The sequence below is a fragment of the Archocentrus centrarchus genome, chromosome 19 (assembly GCF_007364275.1).
Source record: "Archocentrus centrarchus isolate MPI-CPG fArcCen1 chromosome 19, fArcCen1, whole genome shotgun sequence".
In the NCBI taxonomy this organism is placed as follows: domain Eukaryota; kingdom Metazoa; phylum Chordata; class Actinopteri; order Cichliformes; family Cichlidae; genus Archocentrus; species Archocentrus centrarchus.
Genome location: NC_044364.1, coordinates 20051559 through 20079006, shown reverse-complemented (window position 1 = coordinate 20079006; position 27448 = coordinate 20051559). Strand labels below are relative to the sequence as shown.

At 42.7% G+C, this 27448-nt stretch overlaps 1 protein-coding gene across 1 annotated transcript in view; it reads left to right on the top strand.

Moving 5' to 3' along the window:
- Positions 1 to 27448, top strand: part of grid1b (glutamate receptor, ionotropic, delta 1b) — a 687574-nt gene that overhangs the window by 459038 nt on the left and 201088 nt on the right. The window contains exon 4 of the mRNA XM_030755811.1: positions 1780 to 1985. Coding sequence (XP_030611671.1) covers positions 1780 to 1985 — 206 coding nt within the window. The remainder of the gene's footprint in view (positions 1 to 1779; positions 1986 to 27448) is intronic.

Sequence of the window (27448 nt, the reverse complement as noted above, 5' to 3'; positions counted from 1 at the left end):
TTTTCAAAAATTTCTCTGCTCAAAAGTTTTTGTCTCTTGTGCCGATTTCTTCTTTTAGCATCGTGAAGCTGTACTTAGAACCTTCTTAAGATCCAACAGTGCAAAATGAATATTCTTGCAATTTTTTAACTGGTCTTTAAGATTTTGATAAGGAGTGTAGACTATTTTTTTAATAACACAAGTACGGCTCACTAGATGTATGTAGTGTATGTCTGAAAATGGACTGCCATTTCTATACCACAAATTTCCAGAAATCTTACACAAACACCTTTGACAACATTTAGAACAACTGTTGGACTGTATAATCCATGGCTTCCATCAGCCTACCACTGCTAGTTTTGATCTTATGACCACAGGTATGGGAGTAGGTGGGGGAGAAGCACCCAGTTTCCTGGATTCTGGAATAACCTGGTGTTTGCTGATTGGCTGGGAGAAATCCATGCAGTTCTACAGCCTTACAGTGAGGTGTGAAGAGGCCAATGTTGATGTCCATTTACATTACCAAACGTGGTTCCTCATCCAACAAAAGATATGCTCTTGGTGTTCTTTGGTGTTGGTGCTAATGATGCACCAGCTGAGGTACTATTGCACACCTGTAGCAAGTGATGTGAAAGAGCAATAAAGTCAACACTGGGAGGCAGGAGGAGTGGTAGTGGTGGCATAAATCACAGGATTGTTAACCTGGACATTGCTGTTTGTGTCTCGCAGTTAGTTTGGCTTTGTTTGCACGCTCTGTTTGATCAGTTTTACCACTTGTTCAGGTCAGGAAAAGGTCCTGGCTTGGGTAAAATTATGCTTGGTCATATTAATCTATTGCCCCTGAAAAATTGGCACCAACTGTAAGGGTACACACTGGATTCAGATGTGATGCCTACCCAATTCAGTACCTTGATATTAGCGCGTCAAGGCCATGGTGCCAAAGAACACCTTGTGTATATCACTGAGATGCTAGTTTCCAAGTATTTGCTGCCCTAGGAAGAATAATGGGGTTGTATGCTGTGTATTGGTCACATGCTTCACCTGCCTTGCATCCTGACTTTTCCCTACAACTTTCTTTCTGTTATATTAACACTGCTATTCTTCTGTATCTGAACTCAATGCAATTACAGGCCTGTTTTAGCTGTTTGAATATGTGGGTGTTATTTTTTTTTTCTCTCACACTGCGATTTCCTTCTGTCTACTCATGGCCACAGTTAGGCCAAGAGCAGTGAAAGTGTTCAATTGACAATTCGCAATTTCTGTGTCTGTAAAAAAAAATCTTTATATGCAGGTGTTTTCCTGTTAGTTCAGTGGAGGAAATTTAGATTTTTATAATCGTTCCTTTTTTGGTCCCTACTGGATTTTCATCTTCATATACACCATCAGTGAGTCATGTATGTAAAAAGAGATCTGAGAGAAGCAGTTTGAACTTGCTGTTTGGTATTCCTGCTGTGTGCTGGCCACTAATGGCTCTTCATATCCTGTATACATTTGTCATTGATGCATATGTTTTTAACAATTAGGACAAAGTCGGGACGATGTAACAGATGACAGATGCCACACAGAAGTCACTTTGAAATGGAAATGACTGCACGGATCAGTTGAGCAGTCTAAAGTTTTACTTCCATCTGTTTGGCGTTGTAGCCGTTGCTCTTCGTAGAGTTCAAATGTCTCTCTTTGCTGCTTTCTGATTGGTCACGATCTTTTCCTTTAACCCCCCCCTCCATAGTTAGTTAGTAGCACATCAGCAGTTGTTTATATCTGACCTTTTGCCACCTTTTCTACTTCCTGCTCTTCCAGATATCCGCGGCCTGCAGGGTTTCCTCGATCAGACATCCCGCCAGGGCATCGACGTCGCATTGCAGAGAGTGGACAGGAACATCAGTAAAATCTTCACCAACCTCTTCACCACCATGAGGACTGAAGAGCTCAATCGGTACAGAGACACATTAAGGAGAGCCATCCTGCTACTTAGTCCCCATGGAGCACACACATTCATCCAGCAGGTCGGTACATCTTTGGTTTTTTCTGGATAGCTGCTGTGTTTTCTGTAAAAACTGGCCTATAAGTGCATAGGAAGGCAAATGGTTCCCTATGACTGTGAAGTCCCTCTGAGGTCTTAGTCACCCTAACTTTATATTAAAACTTAACCTTAATGAACTTTATATCACCGTTAACGTTATTCACTTTGTAAATAGATTTTTAAATAGATTTTTGATGAGTTAAAATGTTTTTTGTAGCCTGATTTCCAAGACTTCAAATTCTACAGCAATCTTTAAAGCTACAGATCACATCTTCTGACAGCACAGGGTTTGGGTATGTAGACCTCAGAGGGTTTATCAAACACACAACACTAACTGCAGCTGTGTGTAGAGTTTGCAGGTTTAAAAAAGTCAAGCTAGTTTGTCTCTATATCAATCAAAAGCCACACCTGATTTAAATTTGGCCAGTCTCACGTTCAGGGTCTTGTGCACCACCAATTTTCAGTGTGGATGCTGTGATGGCATCAACACTTTTCATTCTCTGCACTTCTGAGTTCCCGCTCAGACATCTCAGGAAGTACACCCTGGAGGAAAAGTCGCTGAATGTTGGAAAACGAGGATTCTCCGAGTCTTGCTCCTCCTGTAGCGTATGCTGTAAAACTCTGTTTGGTTGTAGCCACCGTCTGAGCGCTCATCACCAGCAATGATCCTCAGCATGAAATTCAGGTCCGCCTGAAAGAGAAGATGTTCGCTCTGTTTGCAAGTTTGAGGTCTGTGCTGAAACTGCTGAGTGCCCAGAATTAGTGATCAGAGGGAAACTTAAAACGAGGCGTGAGAAGATGAAGGAAAGAAATCTCTCCAAATTTAAATCAAGTAAGGCTTTTGATTTTAAGGATCTGTTCTAAGCTCTGCTTTGTATAGTGCATAGTTTGGCATTCCAGATTCAACTAGTGTGTAAGGGAATCCAGTTCTCATCCCCCGGGCATCAATTACTGCCGTTTTGTCAAAGCTGCTGGTTTTCTTTAGGCAGCTGTGTGCTGATGGGTTATAGCACTGCTGACAGGGATCTGTCACTCTCAACTCATCATCTTTGATTCACCAGGGTTACTGTTGTGAAGGAGCATCTTTTAACCCAAACCGTGATGTTTTCCTAAACCTTTCCAAGTAGCCTTTTAGTGCCTATTTCTAACGAGCAAGATGAAGCAAAAAGTCCAAAACATGAAAGTCTGATCTTATGCCATGTAACTCATCGATTTTTGCTACTGCAGCTGCTCTGGCCTCTTAATGCAGATTTCTGAGGTCTCTGAAAGGGAAACATGTTCGGTGTCAAAACACCAACATCACAGGACACCATGAGCATAAAGGGTAGGTACACAGGGAGGCCTACTAAACAGCACTGTGCCCGGGAATGAGTACTTCTTAAGAGAACAAGTGAGTGCATGTGTGCAACAAGTGAGCTGGTGTATAGGGAACAAATGTGTTTGTTAAAGAAATAAGTGAGTGCATATAGACAACAACTGAGAGAAAGAAACATGTGAGAAGACACGGGGAATGCATGTAAAGAGAGGAAGTGAGTGTGTAACAGAAACGTGTCTACAAAGGGAAGAAAGCGGCGTGTAAAATAACAGAAAAGCAGAGTGTGAAACAAACACCTGCGTACCTGTGCAGCAAGCCCAGTGAGCGCGTAGCGCACAAGTAAAGTCTGCAGATCAAAAAAATAATGAATGACAGTAACCAATGAGCACGTGCAGCGATGGAGCGAGCGGACATGAAAAATCTGTCTCTGTGTTTCTGTTTGTCCAACCTGTCTGTCCACACTGAACACAGCCTGGATCAGTGATCATTTGTAAGCCTGTGTGTGCCCAGGTGGAAGTGGCCACCTGGAGTGACAGATGGAGCCTTTTGGTACACACACACACACACACACACACACACACACACACACACACACACACACACACACACACACACACACACACACAGGGGGAAGCTGACTGTATAATTATTTATTTCCTGTTTCATTTTTCACACTGATTTTTGCCCGTGGATCAAACAAACGTTTGTCACTTTGGGAGTGGATACTTTGAATTGTTTACCTGAAGTGTGACACCGTGTGTCTGCACGGTTCACTCTGTGTGCGCAACATAAGCAGAGAGATTGTGTGAAGGTAAAACCAACAACATGAGCGCCGCATCAACTCAGCGAGTCTGAGTTTGTGGCTTCGCCAGAGCAAAAAGCTACACAACAACGACTGCACAATTCAGCAAACAAAGCACGCGTGTAAGTCGGATTTATAAAGAAACAGGAAACAAAAATAAGCTGAAATGCAATAAAAACTCATCTCAGCTGCTCCCTCAGTCACAAGGGGTCGCCACAGCAGGGAGCTCTGCACACCGGATTTGGATTTTCATGCCAGGGACCTTTCCTCCTACAACCCCCAAAGGATTTGTGTGTCCTTCTGAGATCAAATCAGGAATCTTTTGCTTGTTAGATGAATGTGTGAACTACTGCACTAATGCAATAAGAAAGATAAAACAGGAGAATGATAAAACACATAGTGCAATAAATAAAAGTGTAGTATAACTTAATCAAAGGTAGCAGTAAAGTAAAAAGATGCTGATTTAAAATAACCAAGAGTGGGAGGAGACGTCAAGTTTTCAGCAAATTTCTTCCAGAAATGCGGCACGTAAAAACTGAACGCTGCTCCTACATGTTTATTTTGGACTCTGTGGACGAGAAGCGGAGCCGTTTGAAATCTCCCCACCTACAGAGCAGGGTTAACTTATTTCTGGAAGTCTTTACATGCATTACCATCATTTTGGGAATGAAGCCTGTAGATATGTAGGCTTACTGCCACTTTAAAATGTTTCCCACTCATCTCCAAATGTATAGAGATAATAACGTGTGTCAATGCATTTAACGATGTAACAATTAAAAAGGAAAGTCTGCAAAGAGAAAGTATGTCTTGATGATTAAGGAGATGAGACAAGGTGAGAAAGAAGGAAAGGAAAATAAAGTGAAAAATTGAGAGGGAGAGAAAAAGAAAGAAGGAAAGGACAGAGGAAAGAAACGGGAAGAAGGCAAGTAAGGAAAGAGGACGATAAAGGAGGAAAGAAGGGGAGAGAGAGAGAGAGAGAGTGTGTGTGTGTCTGTGTGTGTGTGTGTGTGTGTGTGTGTGTGTGTGTGTGTGTGTGTGTGTGTATTTTGTAGACTTTTCTGTTCAGACTGTCAGTTAAACTGTGTTTGTTAAGGCTTGTTGTGTACAAATGTTTACAAGTTCCAGCAAACTGGTGTTTGTGTGTGCGTGCATGTGCGTCTGTGTGTGTGTGTGTATGTGTGTGCCTTCGCACACATGACACAGCACCAAAAAACCTGCAGCTGATCAAACAACAAAAGGTTTGATTACAGACAGTAAAACACAGATTTATCTTAAAGGCTTGTTTACAATACAGAAATGAAACTGTATCATTGCAGTTTTCTACCTTTGATCCATGTCAACATTTGTCAGGGGCATGTGATCATAATTCATGTTTGAAATGTTACCCACATACACAAAGGACGTCACAGTGGTGCGCTGTGGGCTCAGATAGGAAAATAAACACATGCATGATGAATGCTTCTCTCCATGATTTATGTCCTCAAAAGCACCGGCTCTGAGTCGTTGGTGTTTAAAGCCTTGGCTTCATAATAATCAAGGTTACTTTTAGGTGCACTGTTAGTTTTTTTGGTGTAATCCACCAGTTTTTTTTTTTTTTTCCCTCAGTCACCCTAGAGTAAAAATACAATGGCAACTTTGCAACTAGGAAAAATCTGCGGTTTTCTGGTGATTGCATTCAATTTCTTCACATTTCAAGTAGTTGCGATGACCTATTGGTCACCCAGAGGTTGCTTTTGCAACATGTTGCTTGGTGGGAGGCAACCTGCCTACAAGCAGGAGGAATTTCTAAATTCCTGGACGCTGAATGTAAGTTAGTGTGAACTTTTGCAGATCTCATCAGTGTATCACAGTTAATCGCCATATTATCACAAACAGATTGCATGTGATTGCCAACTTGACCCTATTCAGTCGTAGACTGAGAGCAGATCCTGATATGACTATCATGATGCACTGTAATCAATCTGAAGACAGCAAGTGACTAGTAGTCAGTAGTAGTAGTAATTGTATTAATATTATTTCATGTCAACAGGAAGAACAAAATAATGTATTCTTTGCCTTGTTCTGTGTACAGCTACAGTCCACATGTTAAATGTATTTCACACGTTTTAAGCCTGTTCTCCACCTTCCACAACACACTCTGGTGTGCGGTTTCACAATACGTGTTTTTAATGTCATACAAAGCTCAGAGCAGGTGTGAGTCACTGCAGTAATCACAGGTAGAAGGTAATTCTGTTATTTCAGGGCTTGTTATAAAAGTTCCCTGTTGTTGGCTTTGTGGTCAGTCGTTCCTCTAATAACAGCGGTGAGGAAGTTTGGGGGGGGGTGGGATCATCAGCCTCCCACACACTGACCCGTGAGTGCGAAGACACACAGAGAGAGCGAGGAGGAAATACAAGAATGACTAGCACAGTTGGAAGCTTCTTATCTGAGAGCTAACAATGAGTAGGTGTGTGTTATAAATGTCCCCAGCTGTCAGTCAGCGTCTCTCCTCTTTTTATCTGCACAGATGAAACGGTCTCCAGCAGTCAGCCTTTTCTCTGCCTGCAAAGAGCAAAGTCATAACAAAGCTGAGCGTGTACGGCCACGCCGGCAGCTCTCTGAGGCAGACGCATTGTAAGAGAGGAACATGGCACTCAAAGGATCCTGCATTTAAATATGTGGGCCAATTCAGCGAGAGCAAAGATGGCAGAAGAAGCTACCGCCTCTTCTTTTGAATCTCATCTGCACAATTTGTGTTTCTGCTACTTTTTACTTGTATTGTGTAAATAATTCAGAGTCTGTAGCTGGCTCTACGTTGTTCTGTCACAAGCTTCCATAGCAGCTTCAAACTCCTGACCTCCGAACTGCTTGTTCCATAAATGCGCACAAATATGTTGCATATTTATAGATGGCTGAGTTGTTTGTTTCTGTGGGGAGTGATGGAGATGTAATCTTAAGAGTTTCTGACATGAGTAGAAAAGAAAAGTTATGATTCTCAGGAGGGTTATTTATTAAATTTAACTCAGAAAAGAAAAGCTTCTTCTGCTATTGTTTGAGATTTTACTGTGTGTGTTTGTATGCTTAGACACACTTCTCTCAGGTATGTTCATCTAATAGTGTTAATGTCCACGGTACATGGTTGACTGCATGTGTCTATAAAAGAGTGGGAGGCTTTGGCTCAGAAACACAAATGGCTTCTGTGTGTGTGTGTGTGTGTGTGTGTGTTGATGCTGAGACATTCATTAGCACCGCAACATGATGGCGTAGGAGGGTGAGACAGAGCTGAATGAAAGTTGCACTCTTCAGTAATGTCATGGAAACCTGTTAAAAGCTTTGCCAAGTTTTCACACACACACACACACACACACACACACACACACACACACACACACACACACACACACACACACACACACACACACACACACACACACATGATTAAAAAAAACAAACACTTTAGCCATGAGTCTTCCTGGCAGAATTTGTTTCTTCCGTTGCATTTTTTTCCTGCCTGTTTACAGTCAGCTTGAAAAAAAAAAAAATTGGGGAGCAGGAACGAGTGAGACAGTCGAGGCTGATCTCTCCGCTCTGCTGACAAATTAGATTGGAGATCAAATTATTACTAATTTCATCTCCAATTACTATACACAACTTTTGTGGGCAACTGAATTTCAAGGAGCAGTCAAGGGGTAGAGGGTGACAGGTTTGGTGATTTTGTGGACACTGTGAGGCTGTTTGCAGACAAGTGTGAAGTGGCATGGATGAAGATTAGCACGTCTAAGTGGAAAACAGTGGAATACCCACTTCAGGTTGGGAATGACTTCCTGCTCTAAGTGGAGGAATGGTTTTGTTTTCAAGTGGGGGGGGGGGGGTTGACAGACTGACTGGTGCAGCATCTGGTCTGTTGTGCAGAGAGAGCTGCATGTGAACCGGTTGATATACGTTCCTACCCTTACCTGTGGTGATGACTCTGAAGAGGGTCCAAAATAATGAGATGCTGGATATAAGAGGCAGAATTTTCTTCCTCCAAAGGGTGTCTGTGCTCAGCGGTGAGGAGTTTGGTTATTGAGAGGTTCAGAGTAGATCTGCTGCTCCTCCACAATGAAAGGAGCAAGTTTAGGTCATTCTGGTATCTGAATAAGATGCATCCTGGACATGGGTGGGGTGGGGGGGTAAGGTGGCTGTGGCTCATCCTGGACATGGGTGGGGTGGGGGGTGGGGTGGCTGTGGCTCAGAAGGTAGAGCAGGTTATCTACTAATTGGAAAGAAGGAAGTGCTTGTATGAATGTGTGTGAATGGGTAAATGCAAACATGTGAAAGTGCTTTGAGTGCTCAGCTAGAGTAGAAAAGCACTAGAACTAGTCCATTTACCATGGACTGAGGTTAGATGTTTTGGGCACGTCCAACCAGTGTAGACCCGGGACACACTAAAGAGATTATTTTTACTGTTTGGTGTCACATTTCATCTGTTAACCTGATAACATCTGCCAGCAACCTCTTTTTATGCTCAGGGTTTTGGTTTACAGCTACCCCTTTATATGGGATTTCCATTCAGTTAGCATATCCAAATGCAATAGAAGAGCTATGAGGCCAAAATGTGATTTCAGAGGTGCTGTTATCTACTTTTTTTAACTTTGCTTTTTTTTTTATCATGTGGCAAAAACCCAAACTCTATCCTTTAAGTGCAGGGTTTGGTGACCTTGTGGATGTTAAGACGTATATAGCACCATCATAACACCAGACAGTAATGAGACCAGAGTGTGCTTCAATTACAGTGACTTTGAACATGTTACAAAAACGCTGGGACGGATTCATGTTTGGATCATCTCCTCTTCCTTTAACATCAGTCTGTTCAACACCCGGACTCTTCTACTATGAAGCTGTGCTGTCGGAATAGATGCAGTATACAGTTCATCATCCTGCTGAAATATGAAGGCTTTCTCCCAAAAACTACATCATCTGGATGGGAGCACATGTTGCTCTAAAACCTGAATCCACCATTCAGCACTGATGGAGCCTTTCCAGATGTTCCAGCTGCCAAATCCAGGATCTGCCTGACCTCAGAACAGTTTTCCTCTTTTCCTCAGTCCATTTTAAATGAGCTTTGGCTCAGAGAAGACGGCGCTGTTTCTGGATCACATATGTCTTCACTGGATGTGCCGTCCACAGATGATTTCTGGAAGTGTTCCTGAGCCCATGCTGTGATTTCCATGACAGCCCCTTTCTAATCCAGTGCTGGCATCCAGTATTGATTAAGATTTGTGTCTCTTGTGCACTGAGAATTCTCCAGATTCTCTGAATCTTTGGATGATATTGTTTACTGTAGATGATGAGATAGTCCAAGTCTTGTTGAGGAACGTTATTCTGAAATTTTTTATAGATGCAGTTTTTTTTTTAGATTGGGGAACCTCTGCACATTTTGACTTCTGAGAAACTCTGCCTCTTTAAGATGCCTTTTTTTTTTTGGAATACCCAGTGATGTTCCTGATCTGTTGCCAATTAACTTAATTAGTTGCAAAAAATGTTTCTCCGTTTTCATCTTTTTAGTGCCACTTACTTTTCCAGCCCTTTGTTGACCCATAAGAACACATCAGGGGCCTGAAATACAACTTGAATTTAATGTAAAATGAATGTAACACATATCTTTCTCCTGTCTACAAGAACGTTGCTTCACCTTCATAACAATGCTCTACAAGCAGGCACCAAACAACCAGCTCTCAACAGCCTGATTCACAAACCTGAATACGGCAGCTTACAGGGTATCTGATAAAACTAAATGAATGGTTGTATTAAACAAAACTAACACATCTTCAGTGTTTTTTGGTGCACATGTTTCTGCAAGAATCCATGCCTCCTCCCTTGAGCCTGATTGCCTTCAGCATCAACTTTCCTTTCCACATTTGCTAACTTTTGAGCTTGTGGGTGTAGTGGCGGTGCAGCTGTTTGGTTTGGCATGTGCACAGCTCAAGCGCTGCTGTCCTGACTCACAGACTAAAGTTTATTATTATAGTTTATTCTCTGTGTGCAGTTCTTACCTCACACGAACTCGTATAGAACAGAGCAGGAACCCATGAGAACAGACATGGCAATAAGTCAGGACAAGGACAGCCTAGCTCAGGGTGATGGTGGGTTGCAAAGGGGCTTGCAGCTGTGCAGCAGCTGACAGGAGGCTTGTGTGGTGTTCGCTAATAGGATGTTTTGATGTGCTGGGCTTCAGGCTGAGCTTGATTTTGTGGCCTGCATGAACTAACACTATGCTTAGGCTGAACAATGGCTGTGGTTCTATTTCTTTCTGTTGATGAAAACATCAGCAGCCAAAACTGGTCTACCACAGGCCTCTGGCATCCCCAAAGCTGCTGAAAAGGAGTAGTTACATTTTAAGAGACTTACATGTCAGGCGGCTCCCTGTGCAGGCTCCAGAGCTGCTCTGTATAACTCTAAATCCTATTATGTGTCATTTATTTTTGTTCTAATGATGATGACAGCATCACAGGGAGGCTGCAGTGGCTTTTAGACTTTGATTCTCCTTTCTGTCTCTGTTAGTACCGCCGTAATTCACAGTCAGCTGTCAGTTGACTGTGTGAATCATTACCGAATATGTGTGAATCCACACGCAGAGAAATTAACACCACACACACACACACACACACACACACACACACACACACACACACACACACACACACACACACACACACACACACACACACACACACAGGTGGGTGTCTTCACACCAGAAGCTGCCATGTGTGCAACAGTTTTAGCGTGGCATCAGTCCCTGATTCTCAGCCTCCTCTCTTCCCATTATTTACTTCCATCTTTTCTTATCTTTACTCTCCTTTAACTTTCCATCCCTTCCTTTCTTTCTCTATTTCCTTTTTCATTTATTTTCCTTCCTCTCCAACTTTTCTGCTTCCTGTTTATTCTTTGCACTCCTTTCTTCCATCTCTTCTACTGCCCTTTCATCAGTCATCCTCCCTGGGTGTCTGTCCTGTTCATTCCTCCTCTCTCTCCTTCATTACACCTTCTTGTTTACCTTCTACCAAAGCCCAGCTTGTCTCATCTTTCTTTATCCTTCCCTCACTTATTTTGTCTTTCTCGTCTCTCTCTTCCTTCCTTTTTCATGCTCCTATATGCATCCATCTTCCGCTGCATCCTCCTCCCCTCTTAAGCAAATCACTTTCTCCTCTCCTTTCTCCACAGTTGTCTCCTCCCCCTTCCCTTTCTCCATATTCCTTTTTCACTTTTGAATTCTCTTTTTTCCTCACTAATTTATTTTATTTTATTTTAACCCCTCCTCCTTTCCTTCCCCTCTTCTCTCTGTATTTTATCTGATGGTGAAGAGTATGAGACAGAGAGAGAGAGAATAAATCACCACAGGAGTGAAGTTTAGATTGGGAGGTGGGACGAAGCTCTCGGTCGCCAGAGGAGACACATTGACTGACGGGATCCTATCATGCTGCTGAGCAGTGATGGGTGACAACAACTACTCTGTTTGTGTGTGTGTGTGTGTGTGTGTGTGTGTGTGTGTGTGTGTGTGTGTGTGTGTGTGTGTGTGTGTGTTACGTGTGTGTGTGTTACGTGTCCTAAGGGCAATAAACCCTCCTACAGCAAATAGAAAATGACCTCAGTAAACACAAACAGCCATTTTCTCCTCTCCTCACAGACTCACACATTGCTGTTTGCTCATCCACTTAAAGGGCCATTGCATGTTTTTCTGATTTTTTTTTTTTTTTTTTGCACAGAATTGCTCCTGCTGGAGTTGTGGGGCAGAAAAAAAAATCAAAATCTGTGCAAAGGACTATATTAAAATACTAAAAGTGAAGTGAGGATGCTTTCAAAATAAATTCCATTAGTAGATTTTTATCCCCCTGGTCCACAGACTCTACTTCCTCTACAGAAGGTGTGTTAGTGTAAGGGGTTCCTCAAAGTCCCTGCCCATCACTGAGGATGAGGTCACTGAAGTAGTTAAACAACTCCTTGGTGGCAGGGCCCCTGGGGTGGATGAGTTTCGCCCTGAGTTCCTGAAGGCTCTGGATGTTGTAGGGATGTCTTGGTTGACACGCCTCTGCAACATTGCGTGGAGATCTGGGGTGGTGCTTCTGGAATTGCAGATTGGGGTGGTGGTTTCCATCTTCGAGAAGGAGGACCGTAGGGTGTGCCCCAGCTATCGGGGGATTACACATCAGCCTCCCCAGGAAGGTCAATGTCAGGGTGCTTGAAAGGAGAGTTTGAACCTCAGATTGAAGAGGAACAATGCGGTTTTCGTGCAGCAGGAGCTTGGTCCAGATTGCTGGCAATAAGTCACTTATTTCCAGTGAGTGTTGGACTTTGCCAGAGCTGCCCTTTGTCCCTGATTCTGTTCATAATCTTTATGGACAGACTTTCTAGGTGTAGCCAATTAGCAGAAGGCTTCTCCCTTGATGGCAGAAGGCTTTCCTTCTTTTTTGTGGATGATGCAGTGCTGCTGGCTTCATCGGGTAGTGGTCTCTATCTCACACTGGAATGGTTCGCAGCAGAGTGTGTAGGAGCAGGCATGAGAATTAGCACGTTTAAGTCTGAGGCCATGGTCCTCCGCCAGAAAAGGGTGGAGACTCTGGTTAGTTTTTGTTTCACTCACACCTTTAATCACAACTTTTTCACAACCAAAAATAACATGGAACCTAATTATTCTATGGCTTCGTTACATTAGTTTCGTTTTTAAACTCAATTTGAAAATTAAAAGTGTATTCATTTTTATTGTAAATTACTCCCTGTCAGCAAATAATAGAACATATGTCAGCTCTCTCTATACTGTGCCCCTCAGCCAGTGGTCAGACTCGTTACCAGTCAAACTGTGCCCAACCTGGGCTTTTTTAACAAATAAAAAACGTGCAATATTATTCGGCCCCTTTACTTTCAGTGCAGCAAACTCACTCCAGAAGTTCAGTGAGGATCTCTGAATGATCCAATGTTGTCCCAAATGACTGATGATGATAAATAGAATCCACCTGTGTGTAATCAACTCTCCGTGTAAATGCACCTGCTCTGTGATAGTCTCAGGGTTCTGTTCAAAGCGCAGAGAGCATCATGAAGACCAAGGAACACACCAGGCAGGTCTGAGATACTGTTGTTCAAAGCCGGATTTGGATACAAAAAGATTTCCCAAGCTTTAAACATCTCAAGGAGCACTGTGCAAGCAATCATATTGAAATGGAAGGAGTATCAGACCACTGCAAATCTACCAATGGTTTGGGCCTGCTTTTCGTCAGCAGGCACAGGGAAGATGGTCAAAATTGATGGGAAGATGGATGGGGCCAAATACAGGACCATTCTGGAAGAAAACCTGTTGGAGTCTGCAAGAGACCTGAGACTGGGACGGAGATTTATCTTCCAACAAGACAATGATCCAAAACATAAAGCCAAATGTACGATGGAATGGTTCACAAATAAACGTATCCAGGTGTTGGAACGGCCAAGTCAAAGTCCAGACCTGAATCCAATCGAGAATCTGTGGAAAGAGCTGAAGACTGCTGTTCACAAACGCTCTCCATCCAACCTCACTGAGCTCGAGCTGTTTTGCAAGGAAGAATGGGCAAGAATTTCAGTCTCTCGATGTGCAAAACTGATAGAGACATACCCCAAGCGACTTGCAGCTGTAATTGCAGCAAAAGGTGGCGCTACAAAGTATTAACGCAAGGGGGCCGAATAATATTGCACGCCCCACTTTTCAGTTTTTTATTTGTTAAAAAAGTTTGACACATCCAATAAATTTCATTCCACTTCACGATTGTGTCCCACTTGTTGTTGATTCTTCACAAAAAATTACAATTTTATATCTTTATGTTTAAAGCCTGAGATGGATGAAAACATTTTACTGAAATTGCCAAAATATGCTTGGCAGATATTAATATCCCTGGGCAGCTTGCCCGAGCAGTCTACATATGTGCGGGAAAGACTGCACCTTCTGTTTGATTCTCTTGCACAGGCTATGATGCAGTCATGTGTTCTCTTTGTTAAATGGTGTTTGGACCTTACCTGCTTCTATATGCTGCCAAATTAATGACTGCGTACAGCTGAAACATGCTGCTATCGCTCAGCAATAAATAAGAAGCAGCGTACTCCACAGTGAGAGGCAGTATTCTGCACACTGCTGCTCAGTGTTATATACAACTTAAACATTTCTTGGGCAAAGTTTGAAATCAAACTTTTCCGACTGAGGAGCATTTCTAACCTTTTATTGTGATGATTCTAACTTTTACTGCCTCCTCCTTCTTTCCCTCTGAGACATTTTGCTTTGCCTCATGAACAACAGGTCATTCTTAATTGACTCGCTTCCTGAAAGAAAACTTAAAAGGTTGAACACAAAGAAAGCTTTTCACTTTGACCTTTTGAGTGTCTGAGGAGAGTTGGCACAGTTTGGTGTGTTTCTGAGAAAGACACGGAGGCAAATCTGTCCGGAACATGACTCGGATGTAAATGGCAGCCCAGCTGTCAGGCTTGTAAATTCTTGGATTAGAGAGCTATTAAATACAAGGTTGCTAGTTCCACTTTTCAAGCGTGTTTCTTAATCATCGCTAATCGCCCTCAGATTTGTTTCCCATCAAGATAGTCCTTGTGGGATGCAAGAAGGACAGCATCACTAATGAAGCGCGGGGAAGGGAGATGGAGAAAAGTGGTTGAGAGAGGAGAATTTAAGGAAAGGCAAAAACCCTCTCAGCCTTGACTGGAAACGGAAAAAAAGGAGAAACTTCTGACACTCGCAACACGCTGTATAATTTCAACAAAGCAAGAAGAGAGAAAATGAGGCAAGAAAAAAGTTTGAGCTGAACCTCAAGAAGGAGGATTCATAAAAACTCCCCAAGCAGGAAACCTTCACACATAATCTGGAGTGATGTCTGCCTCAGCACGGGAAAAAAAATTCATCTTTAAAGTTGAGCTTTAGCTTTGTTACCTTGCCCAGCGACAGGTGGAGGGAGGTTATGTTTCAGTCTTTTTTTTGGCAGGATAACTCAGAAAATTATGAACTGATTTCAATGAAAATTTCCAGCTGAGAGTGATGGAGTATGAAACTTTGTATCGGTGTGCCCAGAATGCCTTTTGGATAATCCGGCCCAGCTTAGATCTACCCGTACAGCTTCATCTGTGCCATCCATGCTTGCCTCCTGCTCTGCTGCCTTTTTTCATGGGTGTAGCTGCTGTGAATCCATCTTACAAAGCTTTGACTGAGCAGCTGTTTCTCCGGCGGAGAGGCCAGCAGTGGAAACAAAGCTACTGAATCACTGGACAAATTAAATGTGTGATTCAGGCTTCTGGAACCAGGCTTGGTCTTCTCTGACCATGTAGGCTGAGCGTGAAAGTTCACTCCCTAATCATGAAAACAGCAGATCACATAAATATTCTCTAATAATGGGCAGACATCAGAACCTGAAGACATGCTTGCCAAGAACAAATGAGTCAGTACAATAATTGTCTTTACAGCAAGCCGTTATTTGTCATCAGGCTCGTGCTCTTCTTTCTCAAGCTCCAGTTATTTTTCTGTAATCGTTACTTGGCACTTAAAATACAGCTCCTATCATCTCTTACTCCAGGCAGCAGTTATTTCATGAGGCCCCTGATACAGAGAAGGTGTACCTGACACCCTGCCATTGAGGCATCATGTTGTTGTGACAGTAAGCAAACCTGAAAAGACTTGCTCAGCCTTTTCTGTGTGTTGTAGTGCAGGTGATGCAACAGTGCCACCACAAACTGGAAACAAGTAGGAGCTGTAGGTCCCTTGAGGCTGAAGACAGAGAGATGCTGTTGAGGTTTTAACTAGAAGTGGCAATGAAAACTGTTTGGAAGGCAAATTCAGTGATGTGGATTCACAGAAGGTACAGACTAAAGGAGCCTGAAGGCTCGGTGATTTCTGCCACAGCAGTCGCCTTTCGGGATCGATGCGAATCTATATTTTTCTACCAGCTCGCACACCACAGACCTGACCTATAATCTACCCATGCAGCTGAGCATAATAAAGATTTAAATTAACCAAACTGATAGCCACGTGGTTTGATTAATACAGAGAGCAGGAAGTAAAATATCCTTTTTGTCCCCGATGAGCTCATCAGATTTAAGGCTGATGTTTTTGTCTTTTCATCGATCTGCCTCTTTTGCTACTGCTGATGAGGAGAAATGTACGTTACCTGTAGGATCAGCTCCTCTGTTGTTTCCCTCACTGTGGTTTCAGCGGTTGCCATGGCTACATGGTGAGCTGCGGCAGAAAGTTAAAGTAGTTGAACCAGGAAAAAAAAAAAAAAAGCTGGTGTTCACAGTGAAAACAGTGGCCGTGGTGCTAACCTGTTGCTGTCTACATCCTCAGCGCCCGGGTTACGCCGTCCCCGTCAGCAGCTGTCAGCAGTCAGCATCACAACTGCACCGATTACAAAACAGGAAAACACCGTTTTTACCAGCAGTGGAATTACTGCAGTACATCTGACATCATGTATAGTGGCGAGCACTACATCAGTCCAATGGGTATAATGCAAGTAGTGCCTGTGGGTAATGCAAGGGTGTGTAGGGACCTTTTAAAAAGACTGAATGTAAACGTATTTAGTGCCTGAAGGATTGTTTTCTACAGACAACCATAAATAAGTAAAATTGCCACTTCTATTAGGGAGTGATGGCTATAACAGAAAAGATGGACTCCTACACTGTGCAGTCACCGTTGGTTAGTGAAGTTCAGTTGTAAAGTCTCAATCTGAACATTTTCACTATGGCCATCTTGGTGATTTAGGTGACTGGATGTCATGTGGATCTCACTGAGAGACCGGAGACTCATTGCGTAACTACTTATGACTGACAGCTTGTTAGCCAACAGGACTACTGGGGTTTATTGACCTTTTTGACTGTAATAAGAGGCATAATTAACTTCATGTTGAATTCATTTTGTATGCAAGTTAGCATCTGATATGATAAAGCCACCGGGACATCTACCTGATGTCGACTGAGTCACGGTGACAGAATGAGGAAGGCAAAGGTCATCGTCCCACAGACGTTGATGCAATCAGAACATTTGCCCCCGCTGGCCATTAGAAAGAAAGCAGGTTGAATGTTCTGCAGCGCTGGCTTCACTTTTCAGGCTCTATGAATGGATCTGAAGAGAAATGCTCCCATGGCATCAGTTTGTGCTGCTAAATTTTATGGCATGAGCTGTGGACAAATGCAATGTAAAAACGGTGCTTTCCAACTTGATGGGCCACATAAAATTTGACCAGTGGCTACCATTGGCTCAGATTTGGAGTTAAAAAATATAAAACATGGATAGTTTAAGAAACGTGTCATTTTGGCCCTGTGGTAGTTTTTCTGTCATTTTTGTCACTGTTGCTTTTTTTGCGTGTGTGTGTTTTTAGCAGCTCCTTTTTTTTTTTTTCTGCTGCTGACAAACCAATTAAAGTTTCATCAAATGAGATGAGAGGGCAGAGAGTGACATGTAGCAAAAGAAAAGCAAGTAGTCATCCTCCATGCAGCATGATAATTGATCTCACCCACAGCACCTCTCTGCTATAATTAGAGCACTCACTGTAAATGCCCTGGCCTCTGTCTAATTGCCTAGAAGGAGGCGGAGGTGGAGAATACTTGACAAGCATTAGCACTGATTGGAGATCAGCGCCGCAGACGTCAACTTTGGCTGGTGGGGTTGCAGCCTTCGTAAAAACTCAGATTATAGAGCAAAAGGTGAGCAGAATGTGTAATTTGAAATTCTTCAAGCAGTATTTTTTTTTTAAGCTTCACTGTTTAAAAAAAGAAAAGAAAGAAAAAAACAGAGAGCTGATTTTTTTTAAAAATGGACACGTGTGAAAGACTGAATAAAAGATGTAGTTCTGTTTTGTCATCAAAAAGAGTCCAGTTCTTCTCTGTGCCGAAGCTGAAAAAAGCACAATAAAACATAAAAAAAAGGGAGATGGTTCAAATGTCCCAGTGACTCAGAACAGTTTGAGACTTTAAACTCTGAGCCAAGATGGTCTTTGGCAGCTACAACTAAAGGTCGTGCTAGGGGCACCCAACTTGGTACATTGGCATCTGGACTAGAGGAACTCCCACACCACCAAAACTGGTGATTCTGAGACTCGGAGCATCTTCACTTCATCTTCACTTAATGATCATGACGGCTGAAAAGACTTGAGGTGAGATATGATCAGAATGCCTCCTGGGTAATTCTCTCTGGAGAACAGGGGACCCGGGTCACACCCAGAACTCACTGGAGAAGTTATATAACGTGTGTGGCCTGGTAGGAACTCAGGAAGTGAGGAATAAACTAAGATTTCCTGGAATCAATAAAATGGCAGTAAATACAGTTATAAACTGAATAAATGTAAAAAGCTCCAAGATAACTTTTGCACACCTTACAGGAGCTGCACTGAGTCCTGTGTATTGTACATAAAACTTAAAACCTGGTTAGATCAAGTATAACATCAGAAGAAGAGCTGATGGAAAATTTGACACTTGCATGTATTTTCCCTTAATATTCAGTTTCATCCTCCTGACTCTTTGCTGTAAAGGCAGCAGCACGTCACTGCCAAAAAGCTGCAGAGACGACAACCTGCTCGCCCCGTGTTCACGGCCGGCACCCGATGTAAGGGCATTCGTGTGACAATATCTCCCTTGGCAGCGATATGAGATGGATGAGAGATGGATAGGAGATGGGCTGACGTGTCATTTGTCACTGAGGGAGTGGTGGCGGTGGGTGCTGTCATTTGTTTGGCTGGCGGACAGCATGGCTGATAAAGCAGCAGTCTGACAGGGCTAATCTGATATCGGCCCAGAGAGCCGAGGAAACGCAACGCGGCGCCCGGGGCAGTGACGTACAGGAAACACATCACGTCATCTCTCAGAGCACGAACCGCATACACGCACCTGTGCAGCAATGAGGCCCCAGTCCCAAAACCAGACATCAGAGCAGCTGTGGGGGGACTGGGGTGATGTCCATCTTCGCAGGAATAGAGTTGCAGCTTTTAGCTTTTTATGCTTGCTTTGCATTTGTTCATTAGCTTTGTTTCCAGTTTATAACACATCATCATATCAGAGGAAGAGAACTTTCAACCCTCCCCAGCCTGTCACATAAATCCACTAGGTAAATGTAATTAGAAAGGGCAAGGTTAATGTTGCAAAGGGCCATATTTTTTACCTTTGGTGCTTAAACCAACTAGTAAATGAAAGTGAAACTAACCATCAAGTCAAAACAAAGCATAACAAAAGACAAAGCTCAGAGTGGGGCACAAACAGCACTGTCCTAGTTAATAAACAGCTGTCCTCCATATACAGACTGCTCGGCTCTTTAAAAGACACCTGTTATCTACGGACGTCCAATGTTGCATGAAGACGTCATGTGCGTTTTTGTTGTTGTTGTTTGTTTGTTTGTTTGTTTTTTTACTGTTTTTGTGACATTACTGGCATCTGACAGAATATCAGTAGGGAAATCCCACCTGCACCAAAACCAGGCAGAAAAGGTGGTTTCTCCAAGCAGGTAGAGGTGAGGAAAGGTCCGTGTACTTTACAGAGCCTCCTGTAGTCTATTTTTCCAAACTAATAAAAGTTCAGTAAAGATGTCGAATAGATGTAAATGAAACTAAGCAGAAAATGAATATTCTGAATGGATGTCAGTACATGCAAACAGTATGTACGTACACATAAGTGTACATGGCATCGGGCTGCACAAATACTTGAATTTTAATCTCAGTCACAGTTTTGCCTTTCCTTAATTAAATGAGCATCATTGAGCATGCTCAATCTCTAACTCAGCAATCTACCAATAACAGCTGTTCCCTGCTCCACACAGCTGGAAGGTTCCTGGATGTAGTAATGCTACGTTAAAAGACAAATATTCAACCGATAACAGACCTTTGAAACAAAAATACTGAAATGTCTGATGGGAAGAGGGGAAGATCTTGTCCCTCAGAGGGGATTATCATATGTCCATGGCCAGTGACGTGCGGTGAGGGTCGTGACTGGTGAGGCACTGACGTCATCACATCAGATTTACAAACATATAGCTTATTCACCATTTGATTGGCAACAGTTGTTTTGTTTAACATTAACATAGTCTGAAGCAAACCTTTTAGCTCCGGTGTTGGTCTTCCTTTAATTATTATCTTCTGCTTCGATTGAAAGTCCAGTTTAGAAAATTCTTTCAGTTGAGTTATGTAATCTTCCATGTTGAACATAAGGCCAAGCAACAGGAAAAACTAACTGGCCTTGCTAACTGTTTATGGTAGCTTGCCGCCGAGGAGTCGTAGAGTCCCTGGGATCACCAGCGCCCCCTACCATGAGGCACGAGAACTGCGTGCCTCACCTAGTGTCTCTTCGCAGCAGTTTCATGATCGCTCAACACAAGAATGCATTACACACACATACAGTTGTTAATGAAAAAAACAAAAAAAAAAAACTGTGCATTATATACACCAGTTAAAATATGGAAATTTAGTTCATATAGTAAAAGTGTTAGAACATTTTAATAGCCACATGCAAAGGGAAAGTAATCCGGTCTCACTGCATAGCATGCCAGCACAGTTAGTAGTCATTGGCAATGACTATACTGAGCCGCACCACGGATTGCGCAATCCGTGGTGCGGCTCGCCGGGCTGGTGCCTCACCGTTCGTCTCGGCAAATGCGAAAATTCAGCGATTTTGAAAAAACTAATCTAAAAATGGTGTAGTTAAATGGAAAAGAACTTTAAAATACAAATCACTGAATGAATATAACCATTTAATTTATTTTTTAATTTTATATTTCCACGATGACAGGTGAGGCCGTGCCTCACCTGCCTCCCCTGACTGCACGTCACTGTCCATGGCAGCCAGGTCGAGATTGCTCCCTGGAAGTCCAGCGTTCAGCAGCTGAACTCGTGCGCCTGCAATCGAGAGAAGAGGACAAAACACGAGAGCTAAATCTGCAGTCCACAGATGAGAGGCTACCTTTGGTACACTTTTGTATGTGTGGAGTAGAAGAACTATAAATCCAAATTGGGATATATTCGCCAAACACTTTATCAGGCACAAATCTACTTTTTTTTCTTTTATGAAGCATCTACAATTCAGAGTTCTCTATTGTTTATAAAGCTGTTATTGAGGCAGCATGAGTGGTGTACAAGGTACCTAATAATGTATGTACATGGAGAAAATATGCAATGATATCATTCAGGTCTATCAAACACACTGAACCTCGTTTGGACCCACAAATGTAATGTCCACTGTGAGCAGCGTTAAAGGTGGGATGAAGAAGAAACGAAGAACAAACGTTGGCCAAATGTTAAAAAATGAATGAGACAGATTTCTTTAATGTTTCATCATGTTTTCTCTCCAGCACCCTCTCTTCCTCAAAGAAAACTTTAAAAAAATAATCATCATCTCAAGTGTGGAGAGACACAGTCACAAAAATAACCACAATCAATCCTAATCTCCAGCTGATGGAAACACAATCTGAGGCTTATTTCTGGGATTTTACTTGAAATTTGTTTATGATTTTGACACAGACCTGCTGAGACAGAGATTGTTTCATTCAGCAGACGCACCGCATGACTCTCACACACAGGCCGTTTCTATATAGCAGGACCCTGGAAAGATGTCCCCCTCTCTTATTGTTTTCCACTCTCTTGTTTTCTTCATATTTTTCAGGCTGTGAGCTTCAGTCATCCGTCTCTGTCTCACTCCTCAGCTCTTCCTCTCTCTCCTTCTTTCCTATGCCACACTTTTTTTTTTAAGCCTTGCCCACCCACTTTGTGGCTCTCACTGTTATCCTCTCTCCCCCTCGCCCACGCCGCCTCTTTCTCCCTCACACAACACATACACACACACACACACACTTCCCTCTACACTGTCTTTGCTTTGTCATAATCCATCTGTCTTGTAACTCCAGAGTGCACACACGTACGTACAGTGCAGTTCTTTTTATATCTGTCCAAAACAGAGAAAGGATGAATGGAGTGCAGCTTACAAAGCTCAGCACACACATCTGAAAACACCCATGACTGAATATGCATAAACAAAGCTGAGATTAATTATTTTGTATAAAACTAAGATGCAATATTAGCCTGATTTTGATCAGCATACACGGTACAGATGAGGTGTCATATCAGGGATATGACACCCTTAAACTCAAAGAAAAATGGATGATTTTGGTAAACTACTCAGATTCTCTTTGAGCAGAGTGATTACCTGATCTTACCATAAACTGTATGATGGAGGGACTCACTGTCATGTCAGCTGTTGATAAGTGACGTCTCACTGTGAAGCCTAAAGCTGATTGTTCTTGTCATCTTGGTGTTTGTGGCCAGCCTGGAGTGTATCTGCCTGACAAACTGAAGAATACTGCACGCTCATATGGCAGCTACTTGTCTATCACATGAGAGCCACACACACAGTACACTGCTTAATTGTTGATTCAGGTTTAGCAGTGTGCACACTGATACATATGCTGTGGTATTTCCTCTTTTTTAAATAGGCATGGATGCATGTTACAAAAAAATTATGAAGGGAACACTCAATTATCACAGCAAAACATAAAGTCAGTTATATCAGGAATATCAATCTGGCTGATTAGGAAGCAGAAACCATCTTTTAGTCCATTTCACCTGATTTGGTGTAAATCTAAGTGATATCAGGTGCACTGGAGAGGCAACAAAAAGACAATCCAGTCACTGGCAACAGACATTGCTCTCTCTTTATCACCCCTGAATGATTTTTTTCAGGAGAGGTGGGCAGGGCCGTAGAAGGGCAACAACCGGCCAGCATCTACTCCTTTGTGTGAGGTGGAATAGGAGGAGCCCTACAGATTGACGGGCTACTCTCATGCATGTTTCTGACCAAAGTGTCAGAAAACACTCCCTGCTGGTGGCATGAGGTCCTGATGTCCTTTGGTGGGACCTGCACTCACAGCCCAACGTTGTGCAGCTCGATTGGCATTCACCAGAGAACATCAGAACTGGCAGGTCTGCCACTGAAGCCCTGTTCTCTTCACAGATGAGAGCATGTTCACACTGAGCACATGTGACAGATGCAACAGTGTCTCCAGACTCTTTCACATCTGTCACATGTGCTCAATGTATACCTGTTATCAAGTGATGGGTTGATGCCCTGCTACAGCCCTGTCCAGCTCTCCTCATACAACAACCTATCTCCTGATATCTCCTCCACACTCTTGACCTGGCACTTTCATTTGCACCAAAGCAGGTAATATGGAATCATGGTATTTGCTTCCTAAATGTACAGATTGATATTCCTGAAGTTTAAGCGATGATCACGCGTTCCCATAATTTTTTGAACAGTGTAGAAAGTTATAGATGTAAAAATGTCAAACGTGCAACCAAAAACTTAACGTAGGACCGAAACACTGGCTTTTCTCTGGGCCAAGCAAATAACTTTTAATGAATGGAAATAATGTAAATGAACTGGCATAAAGACTTCTGATTTTTTTTGTACCTTTATTGCTGTAACAACGCAATAAACAGCAAACAGATAAAAAAGTAGCTTTTATCCTGTTTTTTCCATTTGTTGATTTCTAAAATGAAAATCTGAAAACTGGTTCATTTTTAAACCTGTAATTACGATTTCTGAAATGATGGAAATGACATGCAACTATAAAACACTAGATTTAGTGTCTGTTTAGTGCCCACTCTGGCACAGGGATGAGTTGCTGCCCCAGGTCTTTTGCACAAGTGACGGGAGACGGGAACGGGAGGTCGACAGACGGATCAGGGCTGTGTCTGCAGTGATGCTGTCATAGTGAAGAGAGCTGAGCGTGAAAATGAGGCTGTTGATTTACCAGCCAATCCATGCCCTCACCTACATGAGCTTGAGATAGTGTCCGAAAGAATCGCGAATATAAGCGGCAGAAATGAGCTTCAGCCAAAGGGTGGCTGGCCTCTCCCTTAGAGTTAGGATGAGGAGTTTTCCATTTTATTTCCCAAACATGTGAATAAACTTTAAAAATGAGTGGATGTTAACCTAGCCCGAAACCTTAAAGGGTCTCCAATGACCTGATGTATGTGCTTCATATAGTTATAAAGAGAGTTTCAACCTCTTAACAGCCATGATGCTGCTGAGGTAAGGGTGAAGTGTTTAGGAGTAAGGTTAGGATTAGATTTGCGTCTGTTCTTATTGGACATGTTGCATCTTATAGTTTCTGAAACTCTTTCTCTTTGCTGTTGTGTGTCTACACACAAACAAGCTCTCACCTCTAGAGATGAAGAAATCAGAGTACTCACATGTTTTAGACATTTATCTGAAGGGAATTTGTTGACTTTCTGACTTGGATGCTTCCTGGTGGAGAACAGATTCTGTCACCGGTCTTCTGGGTCAATGCCAGCTCATTAGATAGATTACTTTTGGATTCCTGTGTGCAGCACTTCCTTCCCACCTCCATAAAGCCAGCCATCGAGAGGTCAGCTAATGAGGATCCTAACAACAAATAACAACACATCTCTCTTACTGTTTCTCTGGCCAACAACATCCTTTAGCTGAATCCACTGAGGTGATTGTTGGAGCTGAAAACAGGTGGTGCAGATGCGCTCTGGTCTTGGGCTTTTTTTTATCAAAACTTTCAACAGCTAACACTGGTTGTGAGGATGTAACCTCTTGTTGCACCCAGAAAGTGCATCAGCATGTCGTCTTCATTTGCATTCAAGAAGAAGAAGGCAGCTCTGCGCGAATACGTCTTTTTTAAAGGCTGTGTTGATGCAGCTGCAGCTCAAATTCCTCCAAAACAGCACTTATTTCTCATTAAGCGTCTTCTTCTTCTGTTGCTGGTGGAGCTGTTGTTTTCGTAGCTTTCAACAAACAAAGTAATTACGCGTTGATTGCAGATGAGCTGTTAACGGAGACTTTTATTCCGGCTCTACTTTTAAACCGAGACGCCGGGTGATAAAAATGTATGAGTTTTATTTCTGTAAAAAGAAACGTTTAGCAGAAGTGTAGAGCTGAGGCATTTTAAAAATTTTTTTTAGAAGCCTCAGAAGAGTTTTATCAGCTGTTATCACTGCCAGGCGGATAACCAGACGAGCCGCTTTAAATGCTCAGAACATTAACGTTGTGTGTTTATATCAGCAGTTGTGACCCCAAAACCCTCTAGGACCACTTTTAGGGCGCTTTTTCACACAGTATCTATTGAGATACCAACCACTACCATCACCATAAACATAAAACCCACCTGTAGACAACCATAACAAACACCAGCCGCTACCTTGGATCCTTTAAGACCTCCATTTAAGAATCACCGTCATATTTTATCATTCATCCTTTCATCTTTCCAAGCCACAGTTACATTCATAAGTTACGTCCCCTTGAAATGTCCCTTGAGTCTCCTTTGGGAGGTGATTGGTGTGGGTGGATGGCTCAGACTTAATGATGGAAGTAGAGATTAATCTGATCTGACATCTGATGGTCTTGGCACACCAAGCAAACTGTCATTTTCCTGCATATAACATTTTATTTAGCTTTGTGGAATAATCTGTCTAGCCTGAACCTTAAAAGCATGTTAGTCTATACCCTAAGTCTGCTAAGCATTTATACTGTCATAAATTGCCTGAATTTGATGATGTTTCTTTAAATTTTAGATAGTTTTGCTATTTAGCAATCAGAATTAATTGTTTGGGTCACATAGGCAAGCAAGCTAGTTCAGCCCATTGCTGTTTCAGTGTAACAGCGGTCTCTAGTGGTTGTAATATTAATGGAGGAGCAAAAAAGGAAGTCAGGTGCTGATGTTCCATTCAGTAAAACCCAAACCGCCTAGTGTTTGACCCAGCTATGTTACTCTTACATTCAAATTGTAGGAACAAGTGAATGAAAACATGTGGTCAGAGCATATAGGGCAAAAATAAATAAAACTAAGAAATATTTTTTAATGGGCGAAAAAATGTGCCCATCAAAGTTTCAAACTAAAGCAGGCGATCTCTGACTTACATCAGGCACTGATGACATCACACCTCCGTGAGGCTGAGCTGTGCTAACTGCTTTGTCACCAGCTTCTTAAAATAGCTCCTCTCTCCCCCAGAGTCTGAGAAACTTTATGCTGTAAGGCAGCGACATAAATACAACCTCAATCTTTTATCTGCAGAACTGCTCCCACCATCTGTTTATCTGAGAGCGTTTATCCCAACACTACTTCTTAGAAATCAGTGGTGCTGTGTGAAAACAACAAGACCTCCACTGGTGTTACAGACGGATCAGGAGGATACGCCATCCGCTGCTTTTTGTAGTTTTTGTGTGTGTGTGAGAGTGTGTGTGTGTGTGTGTGTCATCCTTTGGCCCATTTTTCCCGTTTATGTTGTCTGTCATGCTGGTGACAGAAGAATTAAATCTCAGAGCTGTAGGTATTGTGACTTTCTCTGGATGGCAGCGCCCGGCAATTATTCTGAAATGTAATAATGTGAATGCAATTTGTCACAATGGAGCTGGAGAGAGAGGGAGAGGAAAGAAAACAGCAAACACAGCTGGGAGGAGGGGAAACAGAGCGAGAGGATGGCGAAATAAAAGAATAAGAACAAGAGAGGACGTGATTGGGCGCGCTGTGGGGGGAGGGGTGGGGTGAGTCAGTCAGGTTGAGCGGCGTCACTATTTTCTGCTGCTGTCATCATCTTTCCTCCCGTGTGCTCGCTCTGCATCCCCAAGGCTGTGCCGTACATTCCTCCTGCTGCTCCACAGCTCCATACCGGCCAACATATATCCCATTTCAAACTCACACCGGGAGCAAGAAATGGGACACAAGCTTTTTGAAGTACTCGCTTATTACCTCATTGAGTTTCAAACTCAGTAAGGAATTCAATCTGTTCTGCCCAGTGAACATTTTTGTGTTTTTGTTTTTTTATTTAGGAAGGAGACAAGTACACAAAACAAAAGAAATCTGGCACTGAATGAGGTTTGCTTAGACAGGCATCTAAAACCCCTGTTATCTCACAAAATGAGGTTTATGCTGAAAAGAAGCAGACATAAATCAGTCAGCTTTCCATCTGTCCCAGAGTTGATAAGCAGTTTTTATAGCATTCAACGACAACATGGATGTCAAACACACTGAGAAAACTGCATGTTGAAAACTGCATGTTAAAACTGGCACATGAAGTGAATAAAACTGATCATCTCATCACAGTACAATGTTCTCCTGGCACAAGCACCTCCCTGCCCCATGCCATGGGCACTCCCCAACAGCAGTGGTCTCTCCCAGCAGGCCAAACTGCTTAGAAACATCTGAGAAAATGACAAAGAGCCCAAAGTGTTGACATAGCTTTGAAAATCGTATTTGAGCTGATCATCCACGTGATGTGCCTGGATCCAGGAAGGCTTCGCAACACAACCCATGGAAGCCATCTTTATTATCCACCTAGGCTCATGACAGGGTTTTAGCCTA